Source organism: Strix uralensis, chromosome 4 (genome assembly GCF_047716275.1).
Source record: "Strix uralensis isolate ZFMK-TIS-50842 chromosome 4, bStrUra1, whole genome shotgun sequence".
Classification (NCBI taxonomy): Eukaryota; Metazoa; Chordata; class Aves; order Strigiformes; family Strigidae; genus Strix; species Strix uralensis.
In genome coordinates, this window is record NC_133975.1 from 37,122,470 (window position 1) to 37,145,780 (window position 23,311).

Here is a 23,311-nt window from a genome sequence, read left to right on the forward strand (position 1 = left end):
AGCATTTAAATCCTTATCACATATGGTCAGAAGTTCATCTTCTGAAACTAGGTCACAGGTCATCAACAGGAAATTCATAGGAAATTATGAAGGAAATTAAAAAAACACAAATGGGCAAGAAAACTAGTTTATATAATCTAGGTTCTCCCAGCACAGCTTCCTGTGTTATGATGAACTCAGCTTTCATACTGAATTTTGCCTTTTCCAGGCCACATTAAGTAAGTATTTCTGAATTGTCTATTATACTCTTTGGATCTCAAAATGTTGAGGTCAACTTCACTACAAAGGGCCATTCATTTTTTTTCTTTGAACACTACAACTTGGAAAGAAAATAGTAGCTGGAAAAGGTGTTTTGATATCACTAAATGCAGATTTCTACTTGTTATCAGCATCTCAAGAACGTGTGTGTGAAATGCTTCATGGACATGCATACCACACTGAGGAGAGCACCCAAATTCAAGAAGATATTCTTGTATTGCTTCAGTCCCAGCATCCCAGTCAAACTACAGCTGCATTCTCCATCACGTTTGGGAAGATCACGATTAGTGTCCAGGAGCCTGTTCTACTCTAATGTTAGACATACTTTTCAAAATAGAAGCCCTGGTCAATAAGGCATAAGAAAGAGGGCTACAGTTCATCTAGGCTATCTGGACAACTTTGGTAAAGAAAACCTGCTAAACAGAAGCAGTTACTGCTTAATTGTTTCAGCTGAAAGCCAAAGCCTGCAACGTACTGCCTAGCTACCAATACCTCTAACAGATCACAGAGAAACAAAAGTTAGGAGTAACTTTACAAGACAGATACAAAATGAAAGACTTGCAAGATGCCTCTGCTGTCTCTCTTCTTGCTACTTTCATTAAATAAAAAGACCTAGTATAAATACATTCAACTTCTCATTCATTCTTTTTCACAATACCTGAAATCCATGTGCAATACACTGGCCATCCCTGCTCTCAAGAATCAGGTCCACATAAAAGTTCACAAATTAAAAGCAGTTCCTCAAATAAATTGTTCATTCTTTCCCTTTCGTGTTCTGCTTCCACACCCTATCAGATCCAATAAAACCATCGAGATGTTTTTTCAACACCACAACTTGAAATTTCTAATAAATTCTGCATTTGTAGCTATCTCGTACAGATAGCATTTCCCACCGAAGCAACAAGAACCACTCCTATGCTTTAAAAATTATAGAAATCACATCATCTACAATTTGATGAAAAACAGAACTAACTATCTTTGGGTTGTGAGGAGTTGGTTGACAAGGTAGAAATGATAACTGTACTGAATAACAATCATTCCACATCATTTACTGCTGGTATTATAAACAGGCTTTCTTTTTCAGCTTGCAGGAAGGCGAGATGGAAAATTCTTATGAACACCGTGGTGTGCAAAAGTTGATCTGAACGCCGGATTTCACTTGCAGAATGAGGACTGCTCTGTTCACACTGAATACACCTGGTTTTGGATGTTCATTCTTACCCACTGTTATCAATTCAAAGCCTGGGTTGAGATAGGACCTTTTTTGTGATGGGCAGCATTACAGTACAAAATAAAGGAGACAGTTCTTCTACCGAACAGATTACAATCTGAGTGTAGGGAACTGGAGAAACAGTTAAAAGTGCCCAGGAAAACAAAGATGGCCACAACTGGGAACACCTCCCTCACCTTCTGACTTACAAACCCAGTGATTTTAACCTCTCTTTGGAGGAAGGAAAAGGAAAACTTGCTATCCTTTTTATAGTGAATTGAAGCCTGCTGAAAATCAAGTTTTCTTGTTTCGGTTACCTTTTGCAAACTGCTTAAAAGCTGCCAACAGAGCCCAGGGCTCTGTCTAAACTAGACTGCTCTACCCACTCCATCATGTTGTACGCCCAAATATGCTTCCTGTAAAGCCAGGTCTTCCTTTTTTCTTTTTTTTCCCCCCTCTCCTCCACAGTCTATTTGAGCAAGATAATTCCAGCACCTATATGTCATCCAAGAGTGAAATACAAAACAGCATGAGCAGAACAGCCAACTCGATAAATGTGCTGAAAAAAGCAAATCAGCAGCTATAAACAACTTTCATACCCTCCTCATAGCTACAGGCAATCACTTGGGAGCAACAAATGCTGGTTTGGGAGAGTTTTGCAGCTTCCATATTCAAGCATTTTCCCTAGGACTACTCTGATTGCCACTGGCCTTGATACCAAAAATTATTGCAAAGACAAGTACAGAAGCACACAGAGATTTCTAGAGAAGCTTTTAAGCCTCATTTCTGCTTCCTGTCCTCATATTTAATCTACCTAGAAAAAAAATAAAATACCTATAACTGAAAGTGTTCTGGTTAAGTTCAGGCATTCAGGTCTCAGTTTCAACAGTCATTACTCCTTTTCCTTTTTCTGGTGACAATTAACCCCAATGGTTAGGCAGAATTGCATGAAGTATTCATTTGATACTTCTTATAAAAGGCAAACCATATTTCTAGGCTCAGATTTACATCTACTCCACCAAACCCATCAAATACCCAGTTTTGATAACTTAATGGTAGCTTTATCATTTAAAATCATGTAATGTATCATGCTTTTGAAGAAAAAAACCCACACAATTAATATTGTATTATTTAGCAATTCTTACACAAGTTCTAAATTAGCTGACAACTTTTGATCATGGCTTTAATACTGCCTGGCCTCTTCCAACCAGGTAAAAGCATGCTCAAGAACAGTCAAGAGTAATTGTATCTGAAAATTTTTTTCAGCACTGCTTTACTTGACTCATGGCCCAGAGTTAGGTGGCAGGATATTCATTCAGTTTTAATGCTGTTCACAGAGATATTCTATAACCTGCTATGGGTTATGAAGCAGTCACACTAAAGAAGCTCCCCAGAACACTGAAAAGAAACCCCCAGTTTTTGGAGGACTTCCACAATGGGCTTAGCAAAATATCACCTTTTTAGTCTTCATACCCAATTGTGCTTATACGTCTTTAGACTGTGCAAAGAACATTACAAAGATGGTAGTTTACTCTGGGATGAACTCTCCTGCATACAAATGAAGGCCTATTGTTGCTCACAACTGAGCAGGTCACTGGGTAAACCAAGGTGATCCACAAAATCCTCACATTTCAGCCTCCTCCAACAAGTAATGCATTTTGCAAAGACATGGCTGCTATTCAATTCCAAAATGGCAAGATATTCAACACCCTTTGGGTTTTATCAACTGTTGCCAACAAAGATAGAGTATAACTTCTACACCTGTGAAAGACTGGGAGCTATTTGTGATGAATCAGTACTGTGTTTGTTCTGAATCCTTGTCTGTTCTAGGAAGAGGAGCTTCCTCTATCTTCAGTAGGCTATCGTGATGTCTAGTGTACACATAACAATCACAAGACTACTGGAAAACACACCTAGAAAAGTATTCGAACTCAGACTGAAACCGCTGCGCAAACGCCAATGAGAGGACACCCTTTGATGACCTGATCCTGGAGCACTTCTGTGCACCCCGATCTGACTGAAGGTCCAAGAAACCAGCAGAGAGAACACACGGACTTTGAATGCAAACAGCAACAGAGGCTGGGGAGGAAAAACAACCTGAAATTTAGCTCTGCAGGGAAGAGTGCTTTGAACTGAGATAGAAACGTGAACAGGTCTAGGTAAGACAGGCACACACAGAGACTTCTGTTTCCTATTTTACTAATGCCATGAACAAAAACGCCACTCTGGATCCCCTTGCTCATAGGTCACAGCAGCCAGGAAGAACAGCAGGTACTCAAATGCAGTTTGGTCAGCTGAATGCACAAGCAGTACACAGGACATTGTCCACAGCTTGGTCTAAAAGTGAATTTATGGATATGCAGAAAATATCTTGGTATCTGGTGGGAAAGGACCAGGCGTGGAGACACTGGCTAACACACAGGCATGGGCACAGCACTGTATGCGAGTTAATAGTGCACAGGCAACCACAGGGTTCAACAGAAGGAGGAGAGAGAAGATTGTCTTTTGTATTAGTTTAGGCAAGAAACCAGAGGGAAAAACAAAATGAGATAGAAACTGTGCCAAAAATGACTGGTCCATGGACTTGGACCAAGTTTGTGGTCTGCAGACAGAGCACACTTAGACCCTCCTCCCCGATCAGGATGCAGTGAAAGCTCCTGTTTCTCTGTCAAGGTAAGTGGGTGTCCCAGAGGCCAAAAGGGACTGAAAGGCACAGCGAGCCCAGGAACAACTTCCCAAGCAATAAAACAAGCATAGCCCCTGAAGTAACTGAAAAGAGTGACCCACTTGGGTTCACCACGTCAGCACAGGCTGAAGTAAAGGAGACAGAGCATGAGCCAGGAGGCAAAGCTAGCCCTGCTAGCCACTGACACCTACACGCTCTCAGTTTTTACTGTCCCACTAATGGGTCTGGTCTAAGACAGCCTAAAACTACTCTGAATTCAGGGATGCAAAAAGATCACATTACTGTTAAGCAGATGAATTGGAAGGTGTTTCTTAACACCACACTGAGAGAAAAAGAAGGTGATGCAATACTGATTATACCATTAAATATTAATTACAATACAGCTACTTTCAAGCTAGAACATATTTCTTTAGATAACTGAATTAAGGGACAGGAGAACTGAACGAGCTTCAAGGCTTTGCATGTATCAGTCATTTCTCAATTATGTTAAACTGAGTTCTTCAGATCATGCATTGTTATCTCCAAACACTAATTTTTTTTAGAGTTAGAGGTTCAAGCTTAAAAAAAAAAAAGAAAAATACAGAGGATTCCCCAATTTGTTCAGAATGACTCCCAAGATCCTTCTTACTGTTCAACGAGGCTGAAGAGGCAGTCCTAGACCTTCCATCAAACATCCTTGAAACTGAGAATGAGGATATCTTTTCCTCCTACAAATATTAATTTGCACACAGATACCATCAGTTGGATAGCAGTGCTACATGCTTCTCTCCTTTCCCTTCTGCTTCAACTTGGTAATCAAACTCCAGTAACACCAAGCAACATCAAGACTAAATTTTACCCTTCAACTTTGGAGCTCTGAAACCTCTGCAAGGAAATTTTATAGCAAAGAGCAATAAAGTAACTGCAAACTTTTCAGAAGGTAACCTGCAAATAAGAATGCTTTGGAATTAGATTTTACCAGTGTAGAAAGCTCTTCAGACATTCCTTCATGCTGCCTGTGTTGGACTGTTACCCTACACCACCACCAACTCAAACTGACACTTTACCTCCAACACCAAGATCTTCAATTAAACGTAGCTCAAGAAAGGCTGCGGAAAAAGTTATTTCTTTCCAGAGCACTACTCAGTTCTGGTAACATTTAATGGCTGGGTCAAACACAGGGTGCAGTTCCTCTCTCCACTCAAACAAAATCCAGGATTTGCCTTTGTTCTTTAGGAGGGAAAAAAAGAAAAAAAAGCAAGAAGCTTCCAACATTTCAAAAGCTATACATATTATTTTGTGTGACTGTTTGAGGCCCTCCTAAGTTGTATCCTGCTTGGCAGTTTCATACGATTTCTTTATTTTCCCTTCATTTAAGCAGCAATCTATCAAAAACTTCAAGTATATTTCCCCTTTTTCAGTAACATGTATGAATTTTATAGGATTCCAACTTTTCAACATCTCTTTTCATGCAAGGTCAAAGCTCTACATTGTTGTAGTTTTCTTTTTCAGTGTTTTTTCTCCAAGACAGTCCTCCACTGGGAAATTAATATTCCACATGAACAATGAACTCCTTGCACGGCCTTTGAACCTAGTGGTTGCTAGGAGGCCTAAAGAAACCCTGGAGTACAAACGATTTAATAGCATGTATCAAGAGATTATTCAGCAGTAAAAATGTGTGATTTTCTAAATTCCCTGCTTTTTTCCCTCCTTAATTCCATCTCCCTTCATCCATCAAACAATCTTTAATTTCAGATGAATTGCATCTGCATCAATTTTCTATAATTATGGGCAGTTTGTTCCCCAAGTATTGAAAACGTGACTGCCAGACACCAATGCTGCTACTAATCAAGCAAATATTAAACTGGTCCTTACTCAGTTTTACTGAAAAGGCTGCTTAAAATTGGGTGTGCTTCACTACTCTAGCATGAGGTTTGCACTTCCATTATAAACACGGTTCTGCTTAGAGACTGTATTTTACCCAAAACACCACAGCATTGACTGCAACACCATTACTCAGTATTTTTCTGTGCTGAAAGAAATATATATACAATTCTCCACGCCTCAGTCAGGCATACTTGAATATTAACTTTGCAAGCTTTTTAGCATCTTGACTGTCTGCTTTTTCATATTTCCCCAAGCAGAGTAATTGAGGCAAAACTCCAAGGTTTCTTTCCCACCCTCCACCCCCTCCCAAACAATGTAGCATTTAATTAAAAGAGAACCACAACAGTGCTAATAGTGATGAGGTTAAATGGTTGGATAAACAGAATGCAGTCCTCTGAAAAGCCCATGTGTTTCAGGACACTTTCTCCCGTACAACGTTCTGGGTGACAAAGAATGCATTTGTGTTCCTGATCCCCACAACTTTTACACCAGAGGACTTCCTATAGACTTCCTGCAAGAAAGAGAGTTTCCTTCAAATAGTGAGAAGTGTTTAGATACAGTAGTCATTCCTCCCAAAACTAATATTTGGAAAGGCAGTGGACAAGGATCCTTTAAAAATAAATGAATGTGGAAACTATCCATCAAGAGAGAACAATTGCATTTCCAGCTAAAAGCCTAAGTTGTTTGTTGATTTTAATTTTCAATATATTCTCCCTCCAACAACTTTAGCAAATTACTCAAACTAAACATGACATTTGTCCTTCAGTTGTTGCAATTGAAATCAACATGCTGTATATTCATAAACACGGTATTCTGGGGGTCTGGAGATTACGTTAAAACATGTATAGCAGATTACAGATCTATCCCCTCCCCACCCCCACTAAGGACACAGGTATCTGCCAAAAAATGCAGGGTGACACATCTGATTCTGCAGATCTGTGCTGGTGTTTGACCGTCTGGTTGGATTGTACCAATCTTGCCAAGATCAAGCTTTTACAGAGCCAGACTGCTTCCCTGAAGAATTAAAAACAAGCAAAAAACCACACTGGCTTGGCATAAAATGCTCACGTGAGCTCCTTCTCTTTTAAATATGGGCTTCCACACTGAAAGAAAGGCCTCAAAGTATGAACTTCAACAGAACTGACACAGTATATCTTACAGTGGGAATATCAGGACGTTCATGCAGAACAACAAAAATCTTCGCAGTATGAACAGCTTTGGCTTTCCAGCCGCTTTCAGGTACTGCAGCAGCAATGAAACAAAACAACTCCTTCACCAGCACCATTCTCCTCTTCTTCAGCTGTTCAAGCATAAATTATCGTTGTCATTTCCTCTCAATATGTGGCTTCCCAGGAAAGGGAAAAATCAGAGTGGCTATTGCCAAAATAGCACAATGTTCTTACACAGGCAGATTTTTCAATAAATGCATATTATTTCCCTTGTGCTTGGGCATTAAAGAAAGAACAGTCACAAGACATTTTTTTTTAATAATATGAGAAACCAAACCTGACTAAAGAAGTACGTTTATTAGGGCCAGAGATAGGAAAGTGAGCATGTAACTGACAACCACAATCTTTGGCTCAATCTTTGCAGCAAAAATGAGGGGGGAAATGGGGCATGGGGCTGGAAACGTTTTCAGTAATGCATAATAAATACCTTCGTTTTCTCCCTTTCCTTCTTTTTCTCCTTTAAAGGAATCTGTCTACTCAACCTAAATTGAGCTTCAAAGGGAAAACATGCCTTTACGATAAACTGGAATTTGCCATCGTAGTAATGAAACGTTATTTCCGATCATCACAATAAGCAGGCAGCAGAACAACAAAGGAGGTTTCCAGGATTTTCCCCTCCCCATCAGCATATTCCCAAGTCTTTTTTCAGGTGTTTATGAAATCTCTGAATTCCAAGGCCATTAAGATGCATTTCAGGATGGAGCAGCTTCCATTAACAGTACCGAGGCTTTCCGAAACCGCACCAGCACTCCATCAGAGGCCAAGCCTCTCCTCGATGCCTGCCTTTCCCTGCGCTGTTTTTTGTTTTGTTTGCGCTCTCTCTTTCCCATGCACAAACATGTTGGTGCAGTGTCCATTATTTCCCTACAGCCTCCCTTGAAAGCAATCGACAAATGAATATACGTGCACGTGTGTGTTCCCCCACATACACAGGTCTGGTCTCCTTCTACACCTCGAATAACAAATGCAAATGTGTTTACAGTCATTTTCACCAAAGCGTGCTTTGCCTCTGCAGAAACATGCAGCTGAAACCCGGAGAGCCTGTAACAAGGCGAGAGCACTTGCAATCACAGGTGATCCTTTTCCTTTCCAAAATGGAAAAACACGAAAGCCCAATGAGTTAACTAGAGTTAACTGCATTTAGAGGGGAATGTGTGGGGCAGCAGTAAATATCCAACACATGCTTTTACGCACAAAAGGAGCAAAGGGCTCCATGCTCTGTGCGCCCAGTCATTTTTATCTGCCTTTCCACCACAGAGAGACACGACCGTTTTCCTGGTACATTTATTTCACTCGACTAATGGATTTTAAACACCATATTGCAAGGGCCCCGCTGTGAATCTTGCAGAGGTACAAAATGGTGGATGTATGCTTTTTTTTTTTCATTACTCATAACAACTTAGGCTCCCGGTGGCAGGCTCCCCTCCGTACCCACCAACACAGCGTTCCCGGCCAGACACGCATCCCGCACCAGCCTCGCAATAAAACCCTCTCGCACACACAAATTACATTACGAACCTGATGTCATGTAGCCCCGTGACGCCTGGGAAATAAAAGCTGGTGGGAAGTGTTTGTGCAGCCGGTAGTCCTTCTCGCTGCGGGACCTCATGCGGTCTGAGGCCCGGTCGGAGAAGTCGGAGCTAGGCCAGGCCCGCCGCAAGGTCGTACTCCGCGTCTTCTTCATGCTGAGGCTGCCCGAGCCTAGTCCTCCCGCCGCAGCATGGGTCAGGCCTTGCGGCTCGCCGGGTGCGCGCTGCCTGGCATCAGCCGAGCGCCGGTATCGCCGGGGCACAACCTGCGCGCATCTCGCCACTACCTCTTCTAGGGCGCCGGCCGCAGGTCCCTTCCTTTTTTTTTTTTTTTCCCCTCGAATGATCCAATTTTACACACGTCCCACAATGCATTACACTTCATTTGCAATCGGTCCAGCTTACAGCTCCCAGATTCGGGTGGAGGAAAGGCACGTTATATGGCTTCTCAAGCAAAAAACGGGGGGGCGGGAGGGGGGCGGGGGTGGGGACGAGAGATGTGCAGCGTAGGAGCTCGGGGGTCCCGAACAATGGCCCGATTCAGCCTGGCCGTGCTTAGCCAACTGTGAGCCGCGACACAAAAGGCCCAAACAAACGAGGAAAACCCCGCGGCCGCCGGCTGCGACCCCGACCGCGGCGCACCCGGCGCTGGGGAGGCGGCGGCAGTTCCCGGCGCGGCGGGAGGAGCAGCGAGAGGAGGAGGGACGGGAGGAGGAAAAGAGCAGGAGGAGGAGGAGGAAGAGGAGGGAGGACCCACAGGCGCCTCTCCCGGCCGCGGGACCGGCGGAAGCAGCCAGGACCCCCCCCCGCCGCAGCCCCCCTCAGGCCCGAGGCGCCCGGGCGGCCGGCAGCGTCCCGCGGCCCCCGGCAGCGTCGCGCCTCGCCATGGCCGACCCTCGCCCGCCCGCCCGTCCGTCCGTCCGTCCCCGGGGCTGGACCGCCGCCGGCTTCGCGCTAGGGGCGGCCGGTGCGGGGCCCGAGGCCACCGGGGAGGCCGCTGGCCGCCCCGCCCGCCTGCCCGGCCCGCCCGCCGCCCTCCCTCCGCCCCGCCGCGCCGCGAGCAGCTGCTGCTGGAGCGCCGGGCGCCGCGCTGTCGCCTAGGCGCATGCTAGTCCCGGCACGGCCAGCGGGTCCCGCCGGGCTCCGCGCCCCCCCCTGCGGCGCCGACCGGGGCTCAGGCCGGCTCGCAGGCACCCGCGTACGAAGCCCCGTGCACCGCGGGCGGGCCAGACCCCCTCCCGCCCGCGTCCGCTCCGCCTCCTTTCCGTTCGTCCGTCCGTCTGTCCGTCCGTCCTTCCTGGCTGTGGCTCTTGCGGGGGAGCCCCGGGGCCGGGCCGGGGCAGGCGGGCGCCGGGCACCCTGCAGCGCCGGCACCGGGCGCCGCCCGCGGCAGCCAGTGAGGAGGGGGCAGCGGCGCGCACCGCCCCGAGCGGCGGGAAGGAGCGGGAGGGCGGACGTGGTGGCGAGGCCCTCTGGGCCTCCTCTCCCGGCTCCTTCGGGCACCGCTCCCGCCCCGGGCCAACCTCGGGGCGAACGGATACAGCGAAGGGAAGCGTGCCGGGGGCGATCTGTATCCCCGCGCACCCCTGCGTGGGGCCGGTGGGATTCAGCCACGCATCCTCCCTCAGGGCGCCTTCTTTCCCCCTCAGTGCCTGAAGGGCCGCCGCTTCTCGGCTCCCCCCAGGAGGGCCTGGTCACTCACGCCACCACGTTAAAAAAACATTGCACCCCACAAGGACATCCAGGACGCCCGGCCTACACACCTGCCCGTGGGAAGGAGGTCGCCCACCCTCCCGCCCCTGTGGCACCTGTATCAGCGCCCAGGGTGTGCCATCTTGAACCGGGCCAGGCCACCACAGAAGTAGTTTTATGAACACTGGTTAACCAAAACTGTGCGAAGGGACTCAGTGTCTCCTCTATGAGACAGCTCTGAGCACACTTGATGTCAGGTGGTGCCAGAGTTACCAACAGAGACAACTGCAATGCAGGGATTTGAAAATGTTGCTAATAAATTACTTGCATTTACATTTGTATAAGTATTTAACCTTTCTTACTTTTCTAAGAGCATGGAAAATCAGAGGGCTGTGATTTTGTCAGTAACTGAAAATTTTCAATAGTGGTGAACCAGTAAAAGGATGACCGTTGGTGAATTGATTGAACAACAAAGCCAGTGGACCTTGAGACATTATCCCTCTGCTGCCTTGCTGCACAGCTTTGGGTTAATCACTTCAGCACCCACCTCAGCTCGCCTGGTTCTACTACTGTGGGCAGAACACACACCAAAGACTCATTCAGGATTTCATACGCAGCCATCCCTTTCACATGAGTAGAAATTATGTGAATGAAACCCAGCAAGAACATTGAAAATTAAATTCTATGGGGTCCTCTCTCATTCAGTCTCATCTCCTTCCAATTGTGTGAAAAGCCATCAAGCATGACATGTTTCCATTGATACTCTGTATACTGGTAGCAACAGGAAAAAGTAAGATGAGCAAAAAAAATGGCCTAGAGCTCCACTAATAAAAATATAAGATATTTTCCATCATGCAACTTACTCATCTAGCAATTTACCTATCAACCTACACAAAGCTTATAATAGAGCACGTTTTCACCCTCAGACCAGAAAAAACTTCTAGAATTGTTCAACTTTTCTCATCAAAGGTTGAGACAGATTGGTTAGCACTACCTAGCTAAGCCAAACCTAAAAAACCTACCCGTTTTACCAGATATAAAAGCAAATTAAACTCTACCCTGGAGTGTAAACTCTCATTCCACTGTCTGAAAGTTGAATGAATGATGGCTATGCATTTCCAGCTGTCAAAAATTGGTTGGATATAGCTGGCCAGCTAACTTTAACCTACAGCTGAACTAAACTCAACCTTTCTCCTAGTCTAGACACAGCCCTAGATATCAATCTGTTCCATTAAAAAAGACATGAGGCAAGAGACAAATAGGAATAAGCAATGAGGAGGAAAAATGAGGTCAAGAAGTAGTAGAAAGACAGAACAAAGCAGGGACATATACACACACACAAGACCACAGTGATCCTTACGCTGGCTTTCTGCATAATTATTCCCAACTAAAAATATTTGAGTCTAGTTTCAGAGATATTCTAACAAATACCAAACCAAAAACCAGGGCATAGCTATGCAACTGTTGGGTAAAGCAAACATATCCCAATTCTTTTTGAGCAATTTGCTGTGCACTAATGAACCGGTAACCGTGCACAGAACTCTTTCAAGTACTTTTAATTTATTTCATTTGTACACTTGCAGGAATTGTCATGAGAGTAATACAGTACATACAATTAACACATGGTATCTTCTGCTTATTGATTATAGGAATCAGACTAGTTCATAGTTTTGGGCACAGATAACAGGATTCATTTTCATTGTGTGATAATTTTAAGCAAGTAATAATTTGCTCCTACAACTATGAAAAGTTACTTTTATATTAAAATGGGGGGAGAAGGGAATCACAGGAATAAGCAATCCATCTAGCAAGGTCAACTTGGCCTTCCCAAACGTGGGGAGATTTGTTTAAAAGCAATTTTGGAGGCCTCCTCTCAGTACTGAGACATTGTTCCTGTGGTCAGCTAAAACGCTTTGTATTCAATCTTTTCACAGTTATCTTATTCAGTTTCAGCTTAAAGTTTTCTGACATTGTATCTGAAAGAGTTCTTCTCTTTGAAGAGAGGAATTCAGAGCAAGTTTCCTCCTGCTTTTGCACTGTTTGAAGTCAAGTGTTGTTACTGGGATGAATCAAATACATAATTAAAGACCAAGTTTAAGTTTTGGCTGTTTTCTTTGGAAAAAGAGCTAGAATTGCGAGTACAATTGATTTTTTGCTTCAGTGGCCAAACTGAAATAAAATAATTTTCTTCATATGAACTAAAAGCTAAAATTTGAGGGCTTTAAAAAAAACCCCAACATTTTATTCTTAGACATTTAAAATTACTTTTTTTTTTTTAATAAAAGAAAATAAATGTCTGGATTCATATGGCTATGTTAGAGCAGGGTAAGGAAGTAAGAGTTCACAGCTACAGATGGCTGTCCTGCTTGGTGAACAATAGTACAGTACCCTTATAAGTACAGTTTGAAATAAATAAAAATACGCTGTTTAATCCAGCAGTTCCAACAGGGGCAGGGAGGACCAATTTTCTTTGGCTGAAGCCACTGGGAAATTCTGCCTTAATTTACAAATATTATTGCCTACCTGTTACACAGTTGTAAAGTTTTGCCCAATTGTAAAAAGAAGTCTGGATATAGTCTGATGGAGCTTGCTAGGAATAAGGAAAAATCATAGAATCACAGAATGGTTTGGGTTAGAAGGGGCCTTAAAGACCATCTACCTTCAACCCCCCCTGCCATGGTCAGGGACACCTTCCGCTAGATCACGTTGCTCAAAGCCCCGTCCAACCTGGCCTTGAACACCACCAGGGAGGGGGCAGCCACAGCTTCTCTGGGCAACCTGTTCCTGTGTCTCACCGCCCTCACAGTAAAGAATTTCTTCCTTATATCTAATCTAAATTTACCCTCTTTCAGTTTAAAACCATTACTCCTTGTCCTACCACTACATGCCCTGATAAAGAGTCCCTCTCCAGCTTTCCTGTAGGCCCCTTTAAGTACTGGAAGGCTGCTGTAAGGTCTCCCCAGAGCCTTCTCTTCTCCAGGCTGAACAAGCCCAACTCTCTCAGCCTGTCCTCATAGGGGAGGTGCTCCAGCCCACTGATCGTCCTCATGGCCCTTCTCTGGACCCACTCAAGCAGGTGCATGTCCTTCTTATGTTGGGGGTCCCAGAGCTGGACACAGTACTGCAGGTGGGGTCTCATGAGAGTGGAGTAGAGGGGGAGAATCCCCTCCCTCGACCTGCTGGCCACACTGCTCTTGATGCAGCCCAGGATACGGTTGGTTTTCTGGGTTGCAGATGCACACTGCTGGCTCACAGTCAGTTTTCCGTTCACTAATACCCCCAAGTCCTTCTCCACAGGGCTGCTCTCAATCCACTCTTTGCCCAGCCTGTGTTTGTGCTTGGGATCGCCTCAACCCACGTGCAGGACCTTGCACTTGGCCTTGTTGAACTTCATGAGATTTGCACGGACCCACCTCTCAAGCCTGTCCAGGTCCCTCTGGATGACATCCCTTCCCTCCAGCGTGTTGACCGCACCACACAGCTTGGTGTCGTCAGCAAACTTGCTGAGGCTGCACTCAATCACCACCCTGCTTCAATCCAAATTCATATGGAACCTGAAGGCTTCTGGAGAAGCAATTTAAAATCTTAGCTTCTGAAAACCTTCTGTGCTATCTTTTAAAAAGTGAGAAAACATATATTACTAAGGATATCTATTATATATGATTTTCATAAACACCCATTTACTAGTTGCTAAGCAGGTCTGTTCCCATTTTATAGATGGAAAATGGCAAAAAGAAAAGGATATAACTGGCCCAGAAGAGTGTAGCAAATCAGTGGCAAATACATTGTTAAAACTCAAGGGTCCTAGCTTCCACTTCATGGTTTTATTTTCCTCAGTTGAAAAATAATAATTATGTAGCAGAGTACAATATGGTGAGCTCTCTCTATATATATATATATATTTTTCTCTGCATGTGTGTGTGTGCATGTGTGCTTGTGCACGTGTGCATTATATGGTAATTGTTCTCGTGTAATGTGGTATTTCAAGTTTAAGTTGAGGCTACTTCTTTTTTCTTCCCCATGACAAACAAGTTTTCATAGGGGAGAGCAGCAGGCTTCAGTAGCAGGGTGGGCTGCTGTTACCGCCTCAGCTTGACAGGCTTGGGGACTGACTGCGTAAGGTTTTCAAATGAAATAAGCATGCAAACCAAACACTAAAATAAAAATGGCAAAACAATAGGACACACAAGGAGGAAGGCAATCCCTCTCTTCACTAAGACAAGCTACACCTCTAAAATCATCATCTCTCAAACTATGCATTCAAAGCTTGGGTTCTCCCTTACTCTGTCACTACCTTGCCTGTTGCACATAGTTAAGTGGCTGCCTCACAGGGAGGAAACTAAAAGGGCTTCGCTTTATTGTTGTCAGCTGAGATGGTGTCTGACAAGCACCCAACACCACCAGAAGAACCAACACTGTCAAGATGCTGAGTGCTCAGCACAGAGCCTTCTGGCTTTACTCTCTGCAGGTCTATGATGAGTCCTTTCCTAGTCCCCAGCTTCAGAAACAAAGACTACAAATAGTGTTGATATTACTGGGACACAGGGGAGACTTTGCCCTAATGCAGGCCACAGTCACCAGCAGCCAGGTAAAACAGGGAGCACAGGGTCATTTTGTGGCCTATGAAAACAAAACCATCAAATTCTATAACTTTTTAAAAGGTGGAGAAATGATGCTGCAAGATGCTTGGAAGTGAGAGAGGGAGAGCAGAAATGAATAAATAGAAAATGAAGAAGGAAAAAAGCCTGTAGTACAAATAGTTGAAAAGCAGTAAAGCAGAGGGGAGGAAGGAAAGTTGAGCGCGAGAAGAGGTGGAAAAAATGTAATTAAGAACTTGGGAAAAACACCAAACTCGGACATAACATCACAGGCCTTGGCAATATATGGTTTTACTAGATCTACAGCTCTGCATAATAGCATTCCTGAGAAAATACATTACCTGCATTTCTAATATTAATAAATAAATCCATGACAGGAGAAAATTGTCCACTGCATAAGCTCACCATTTTCATGTGTGGGTTCTTTTGTCTCTGTATTACAAATGTGAAGAACTCAGACTCTGAAAAAGATAGTTTTGTGCAATCCCTTACTGGTTAAGGAGATCTGGCAACAAGCTGCAACTGTCCTTGGCTGTAGGAAGCACTAGTTTTCTCTTCCAGGTCTTTGTAACTGGATATACTGGCAAGAACAAAGCAGAAAATTCATGATGCAGCGCATCCTCTTTCATAGACTTAAGACTTCTGACACTAACACTATTAATTTGTCTCCTCTCACTAGGACTCGTTGTTACTCAAATATGCAGAAGCCAAGTACTTGTAATCCGTGCTTGTGGTCCAGGTCACAAAATAAGGCAGCCTCTCTTGATGGATTTATTGGCAAGGGAAAAGTCGGGCTTGATCAGACAACCCTCTTTCCTTGGAGAGAGCATTTGAGAAACTCCACCAAAAAGGGAAAGAAAAATCCCAAGTGCAAAGGTGTAAGTGAAAAAACTTCCAAATATAAAAAAAGGAAAATGTTTCAGAGCTTATCACAGGCAAGTCTTCAGTCTAACTCCAGAATATTATCAAGTTGTGTTATACTATGGTAGTAATCCAGGCTTAATTACAGCACCTCTTAAACTAGTTTCGGATCATATTTCTCCCACTGTTATGCTTTGGGAATGTCTGATGACAGGAACGCAGTACTGCTGCTGCACACATGCTGTAGCTCACCAATTCATTTTTCTGTGTGCTGGCTTATGCGCTGTGGTATTTATTTTAACTTGCATGACTTTTAAGAAAAACCTGACTCCGTTATGAGAAGAAAGGCTCCCCTGGCTTTTTTTTCATGCCGGACCATCTGACTGCATTTGTGCTTCCTCTGCACGGAAGACAATTGATGCAGAAGGGTTTTAAATCTGGGTACCCAAGACTACTAAAAACACACCGAAAGGAACATAGGCTGTAGGATATACAGCCTTCACTCTGACGCATGCTTTTCCTCTCCTATTATCACTGACTCAAAGCTGGTTAGTTAAAATGGATGGAAGCTAGGCTTGTAACTCCTCAGTGCACAAAACTAACTGGGGAGGTAGGCAAGCCATGAGTCCTGCACAGATTTTCACACGGTCAAGCATTTATTAAACCTCTCACATATAACAGAATTCAAAAACTTGGAAAAGTAGAGTTAGGGCAACTCAATTCATTCACTGACTGCTCTTCCAAAGGATATAGTAGTAAAAGATGTGCCAAAAATGTTGGCCTCAACTTTCTTGTTTTCCACTGGTGTCACATATCGTTAGTACCGTGGTATTTAAGTAACATACTGATATATGGAGGCCAGCTGTACTGTAAGTTAGAAAGACAGACTATCCTTCTGCTTCCAGAGTTGAAAAAACAAAGAGCGATAAGTAGCCCATGTAGAACCCACCAGCAGTAAAAGCCATTACAGATTATGTTTTTAAAAACTAATTCATATATCTCTGTGTCTCTTCTCGTTCCTCCACAGAGCCTGTGTTTCTGCTTTACGCTCGTGTAACACCTCACGAGACTGCGAAGATGGCACTAAGCACAAGCAGGCCTTGGGCTCTGCTGAAGCTCCTGGGTGCTACAGCAACACAAACAACAAGATCCTGCATGTCAGGTAGGTACCTTTAAAGGAAAAATCCATTGAGAAAGAAAAGAAAGCCCTTGGCTATAGCAAGTGGGCCCTGTTTTGCATGTTGCATGGCTATTATTTATCAGTGTATATTGTATCAGTATATTAACTCTAAATTCTTGTCTGGAAGAATTACTTGCCATACACAAAACTGAACAAAGCACCGCAAGCATGTTGCAAACAGGACAATGAACATATTTGATGGGCAGTCCTAAAAACTGAAGCAGCATACCAAGGCAACTAGATCCCAGCAGCTGGTATAACTCCACAGAGCATTTGCTGAACAACTCAGTACTAATCTCCCTCTCAAAATTCTTGCTTATACAGCTGTACAATATAGTCAGTATATTTTATAGATGTGTATATATAGCATGTATAACAGGCAGAGATCTTAAAAACCTTGGAAAAGTTGGGAGGCCTGAAAATAGGCTACTCCACCCTTTGTAAACAACCTCTTGTCATGAATTTACTTCCATATGTGCATGAAGCTCTGCCTATATTAAACAGGCTTTCAAAATAGTGGTTTAGCACTGAAAATGTATGGTTCCCACCCATCAGTTTGAAGAGAATGAAAGCAAGAGACAAACCCAAGAGTGAAAAAGCACTGATTCATCACCTCACAGAAAAGTAATTCAATTACTTGGATATTTTATTATAGTCTTAGATTCAGAGGCTGTCTCACTGCCATATACTGGTATTTGAGCAGGAAAAAACTCTAGAGAGAAATCATAAACACAGACAGAAATTAGATGACTCAACACATGCCTGACCCAAAGGCTTCCAGAAAATCAATGCAAAACTATCAGCCTGCATGTTCTCTGGACCAGACTGCAGTGTTGCAGAGTCAGTTTGTTCCCACGAAGGTGGTACTCTTTAGGCATTGGTTTTCAGTGGGACCCTGGAGCTTCTCTGTTCTCTTCTGATGCCGCAGTAGTGCCCATCAGAAGGAAGACTCCAGTCCTGGGACAGATACCCTGCCTATTCCTGGTTACCACAGCTTATCGCCACCTTCTGCTTGGCTTTTGAAGCTCTGACATTACCCACCTGTGTGCACCCAGAGACAATTTCCCATTGCCCTGTTCAGATGAAGGTTTATGCAGGCACCACTTGCACTTGCCTCTCTGTAGAAGTTGTTCTGAGCATTTCTCCTGAGTGCAGAGATTTTTGTATTCTAGTAGAGGAACAAGAAAAAACATTTTATAGTACTGGGTCTCAAACTTCTTCCATCACCTTGTAAGAAAGTTGAATTCTTCAGCTGGGGACTAGTCCAACAGAATAATTTTTGTCTAAGTGATGCCCTACATAACAGTGCAATCTGTTAAAGCAAATGTATCAACCACAGGGAGCTCTACTACTTTTATCTATCTATAGATACATCCTTCTATATTACTGGGTGGCTGTCAGTTGCTTTGTTATTAATTAATTTGTTTTTAAATATGAAGAGGGACTTAAATCCAGCAGACCACTGTTACCTCCTAGATTTTCTGAAGGTCAGTTCAAGGTCTTTAACTCCTGTGTGGAGATAAGCAGAAGGGAGCAGCACCCAAAGCCTCACCTTAGCAAAATGCTTCTAACACAGCACTTGAGTGTCACACTGGATATAAGAACAGTCTCTGGTGTGAATTCTTCAACCTACAACTTTCCTACTAGAGTCAAGGCTGAGAACAAGTGAAACATGTAGATGCTATGAAGAAAAATATCCCCTATTACAAAGGAGTATCACTGCAATAGCCAAGTTGAAATAGTGAAATTAAGTAAAATAAAATCAAATTAGAAAAATAAAGAAAAAAATCTCCTCTCTAATTCTGAAAAGCATACTCCTCACTCCCACCACACAAGCGTACTTACAACCTTTAAAGCATGTGAATGGCACTGACATAAGACAAGGTTTCTTTCAAAATGCTTTTCATATTATAATGAATTTTTGTAAGGCATAGAGAACCACTTATACTTAATATTTCTGGAAATCCAAAAAGATCTTTTTCAAAAGAAACAAACTTCTTAAGTAAGTCAATTTACTTAAGTGAAGGTGAAATTTCCTAAGCATTAGAATTCTATTTGAAAGAATCACGTACAAAATGAAGAGCTAGAAAATCTTTAGTCTTTATTAAAACTGATCACTATTGAGCTGAACTCAATACCTACACAAGCCAACTGTGGTAAATCTTATTAGTTATGGTGCTCATCTCGGAAACTCTTGCAAGGAGTCACCATGTTTCTACACATAAAAATTTCAAGTGCTCTTTACCCCCAGCTATTCCAGGAATCAACAAATACTCAGAACAAACATTTCTTAGGTTCTAACAGAAAGTAAAAGAAACTCCATATGCAAGTGCTCAGCGACCTTTGATGTTTTTCTTGATGGGGGAGATGTTTGGTAACCTTTCCATCTCTCAGACATGAGGTAGATCAGGCAATCTGCCTTCACAACTGGCAGATTTCAGATTTGTCAGAGCATGATGCTAGTGCCAAATTGTTTTTGTCTTCCTTCCTCTCCAAAGATGGATCTTACTATTACCCCAGCTGATGGAACCAAGACAAAATAAACACAAACATCCAGGACTGAAACAATGATAAAATATCTAAGAAGGCATTCAAGTGCCCTCAGTTGTCCAAGAAGTAAAAAGTTATAAAAACAAGTACTTCTTTTTATTGCCCACATCCCCATATCATTGCTGTGGTACTTAAAAAACCACAAACCCTATGGATTTTACCCACCACACAGCAATTACTGAAATAACAAAGAATTGGAAAAAAGTATTTCCAAAGCCTGATGGTATTACTGCGCTGCCAATGAAAAAACTCTCACTAACACTCCTTAAGTCTATCCTTCTGCACTCCTAATCTGAACACAAAAGGTTGGGTTTAAACACACACACACACACACACACACCCCCCAACCCAAGATTAAAACCGCCTGCAGTTTTCAGCTTCAGGCCAGCAATGACAATACTTTAAATCCTTGGCTACTGGCTTCATGAAGACATAGCCTACAGACAGTCCCCCAAAGTTCTTTGAAATGTTAAATACAAAGCAGGAGGAGGTCATAAAGGAAATATTCCTTATAAAAGGAATGGATATCATATGCAGGCTTTTCAAATACATTTCTCAGTTGTTTTGCTTTCAGCCACCATATTCTCAATCCTGCATTGTCTGAAGCTTTTGAAATAAAATTCAGGAATTAGATGAAACACACAAATTAGTGCTGTAAACAGCTGCCAATATATATGTTAGCTCTCATAAATCTCTCCAACGTATATTGTATTCTACTTATCTGGAAAGACTAATTATTTACCTAATAAATGGACCTACAGCAATTATCAAAAACCCTGCCACTTAAAAGTAACATATAGGTTTTGTTCCATAATCTTCTGTAGCATCTGCCCAATTATTTCAATACAAGCCAGTGTGGTTCCTTGCTGCACTGGAAATCCAGCTATCTTTCTGCCAAGAGCCTTCCAGTACACACAAAAGGAACGAGGATTGCGAGAGATCTGTTTTATCCCCTTTTATCCCATAAACTAACAGGCCTTTTCTCCGTTGCAATTTTTCTCAACAAATATAGGCAGGAGGATGGGATTTTCAAGGTAGTTAAAAAAAAAACCCAACCAACCAGTTTAGCATACCAGCTTTGACAAGCACTGTCAGCTTAAACTATGAGAGAGTTGCTTGCAGAGTAGGGAGCAGGCAAGCACAACAGTGTCCTGCCACTGACATAGGCCCCAGCTGGAAGTGATGAGCTTTGCGGTTCAAAACTGTTGGTAGATGGTCAAGTATTCCTTGCATTCCCCTGGAGGTAAACAGGGTGGTAGGAGTTTTATTTCTGGCCCCTGCCCTACCCTGAACACTCAGTGCCTCTCCTTCCTCATTTGGGTATCTTAAACTCAGTGAAAAATTAGTTTTATATTCATTTTGAAGAACTTGTGTTTGGTTTGCTTGTCTCGTAAGGTCTCACAAGCCCAGTCCATAGCCTAGCTTCTGGCTAGATGCTCCACTAGACATCCATAGAAACATCCCTGTCCAGATTTACAGATTGTGTAGTTGAGGAGGAACGTAACCGGTTGCCACAGTGATGTCCACAGTCTGAGGAGTCCTTTGGACTTTCTGTCTCATGAAAGGTACCAAGAGTTAAAAAATCCCTAATTATAGATGAAGTGGTTAATGGAAGCAAGCGCTCCAGCCAGCTGCGAATGCGTGTTTAAATCAGTGGTGATCCTGAAGAACCAGGCTACTGCAGTTTGCAAATTAGTGTAGCCCAGACCACAGAAACTGCCATTGCTGTGACTGTGCATGTTTGACAAGCTGCTGTCCTCTGCTTCTAGACATACTATTTGGGTACCTTCACAGAAATATTCCAGCTACAGAAAAGGCCTGAAAGGTTATAGCAAGCTCAGGAACATCACATGCTTTTGGCAAGGTGAGATGGAGGAGGATGAAAGGCAAAGGAGGGTAAGCAGAAGAATTATTCTTCCTTGATGATTAAACAAGCACAGAAACTATGATTACAGATCACAGACATCTTTTATAACATGCCAAACTAGCACACAGAAGAATATGCCTCAATAATTCAGTTGCACAGGCAGTATTGGCTCTCCACAGTTTGAAAGCAGACGGGGATCTTCTGAAACTGCCTTAGGCTAGTGAAGCAGGACAAAGCCTTTGAAGTACACTGGAGAACAGGCACTGCTGGACATAGCCCTGGCAGGCAAAAATGCTCCTGGTATTCAATTCTCATTCTTCATGGCAGGAATCAACACAAGATACATAGTGATCTCTGCCTGTCTGTTGGACTCCTTACCTCTATAAAACAAGCAAGAACAAACTCCAGATAGTTGTAACCTGCACCTAGGCTTCAGCAAAGTGTGCAGCTAGAAAAATGTCCCTAGAGGAACCCTGGTAGGTAGGTAGTTCATTGTTGGAGGAGATCAGGTCCACAGAATTTCCTAGGAGTCAGAAGCAATGACTCACAAACACAGTTCAGGCTTGCCTTGACTCACACTGCTTGCAATATCAACTACAGTCAGTCAGCCTGGCTTGTCCAAGAGAAAAAAAAAAATCAGTATGAAACAAAAATATTAGTATTCTCTGTCCTCAACTAAAGTAACCAACCACCCATTAGTTGCAAAAGCATACTGATGATTCAATATTAATATATTTTTTAAAATGCACCTATTTTTGATGAGTAAGATTTCTTGTCAATTTTAATGAGACATACATTAACACTATAAAAGTATAAATTTTTTTTCATAACTATGCTATCAAGAATTCATTTAAATATTTAGTTCTACTTCTTGTTTTGGTGTAACCAGTTAGAGAAGTTTCCAACACATTTTACTTTTTCCCTATTTAATGAAAAAAACCACGACAAAAAACCAAACAAGAACACTGATCTTTGACCACATGACTACAATAATGCAGACTCCTTTTTTAGCAAGTTGAGATGTTGAGCAGGCCACTTCGAAAGAGGTAAGATCTTCATTCAGAAGGTGTCTGAACAGATTCCTATTTATCTGTACCACTTCAGAAAACTGCATTCTCCCTGATTGCTACGCCCTGAAAAACAATGCAAAGCCCAGCGATTTCAGAACAAAGAGACTGAGAGAAGCCATGGCTAGAAACACAAATTTCACCATATCCATCTTCTAATAACAATATTCCACCACCTCTGGAACAATTCGGTAAGAAATGCAAACCTTCTAACTCATAAAATAATGTCTAAGAAAAGAAATCTGAGCTTACCAACTGTGAGAAAATCCAGTGGTCAAAAACAAGCACAATTTCAAGAAAACTTTCAGACTACCTTTGCCCTCTCAAAGAAAAAAAAAAGGTGACATTACATACCTTTAATGTAAAGAACTGCACAAGTCCTTTCCACAACAGGATGCGTAGCTTTACAGTCAGTTATGGAGATGTATCCAGCAACCTGAATACAAATTACTACAGGTACTACAAGCAGGAACATCTCCCAGGTGATGGAGGCAAGTTATTGGGTACTGAACGCTCCTGAAGAAACTATGTTTAACCATGTTTGAACCTATTCCCGCACAAGCTAGTGTTCCACATTCACCCAAAAGGGTAATTACTGATTTCAGATTAAAAATAAATAACTTCAGTAACAAAACAGTAATTCTGACAAACTGGATAAATCATGTTCATCATTCATGTATGAGTTCATGGTTTGCTTGACTTTTTTGGAAGTCAACTT

At 42.9% G+C, this 23,311-nt stretch overlaps 1 protein-coding gene across 3 annotated transcripts in view; it reads right to left on the reverse strand.

Moving 5' to 3' along the window:
- STOX2 (storkhead box 2) overlaps positions 1-23,311 on the reverse strand; it is a 149,937-nt gene that overhangs the window by 67,491 nt on the left and 59,135 nt on the right. The window contains exon 1 of one of the 3 annotated variants that reach the window (XM_074866405.1): positions 8,768-9,513. The exons of 1 other annotated variant lie outside the window; for it this stretch is intronic. In XM_074866405.1, coding sequence (XP_074722506.1) covers positions 8,768-8,933 — 166 coding nt within the window. In that variant the 5' untranslated portion in view covers positions 8,934-9,513. Of the gene's footprint in view, positions 1-8,767; positions 9,516-23,311 lie in introns of those variants that run through there. One more of the 3 variants, XM_074866406.1, reaches the window with a different exon arrangement.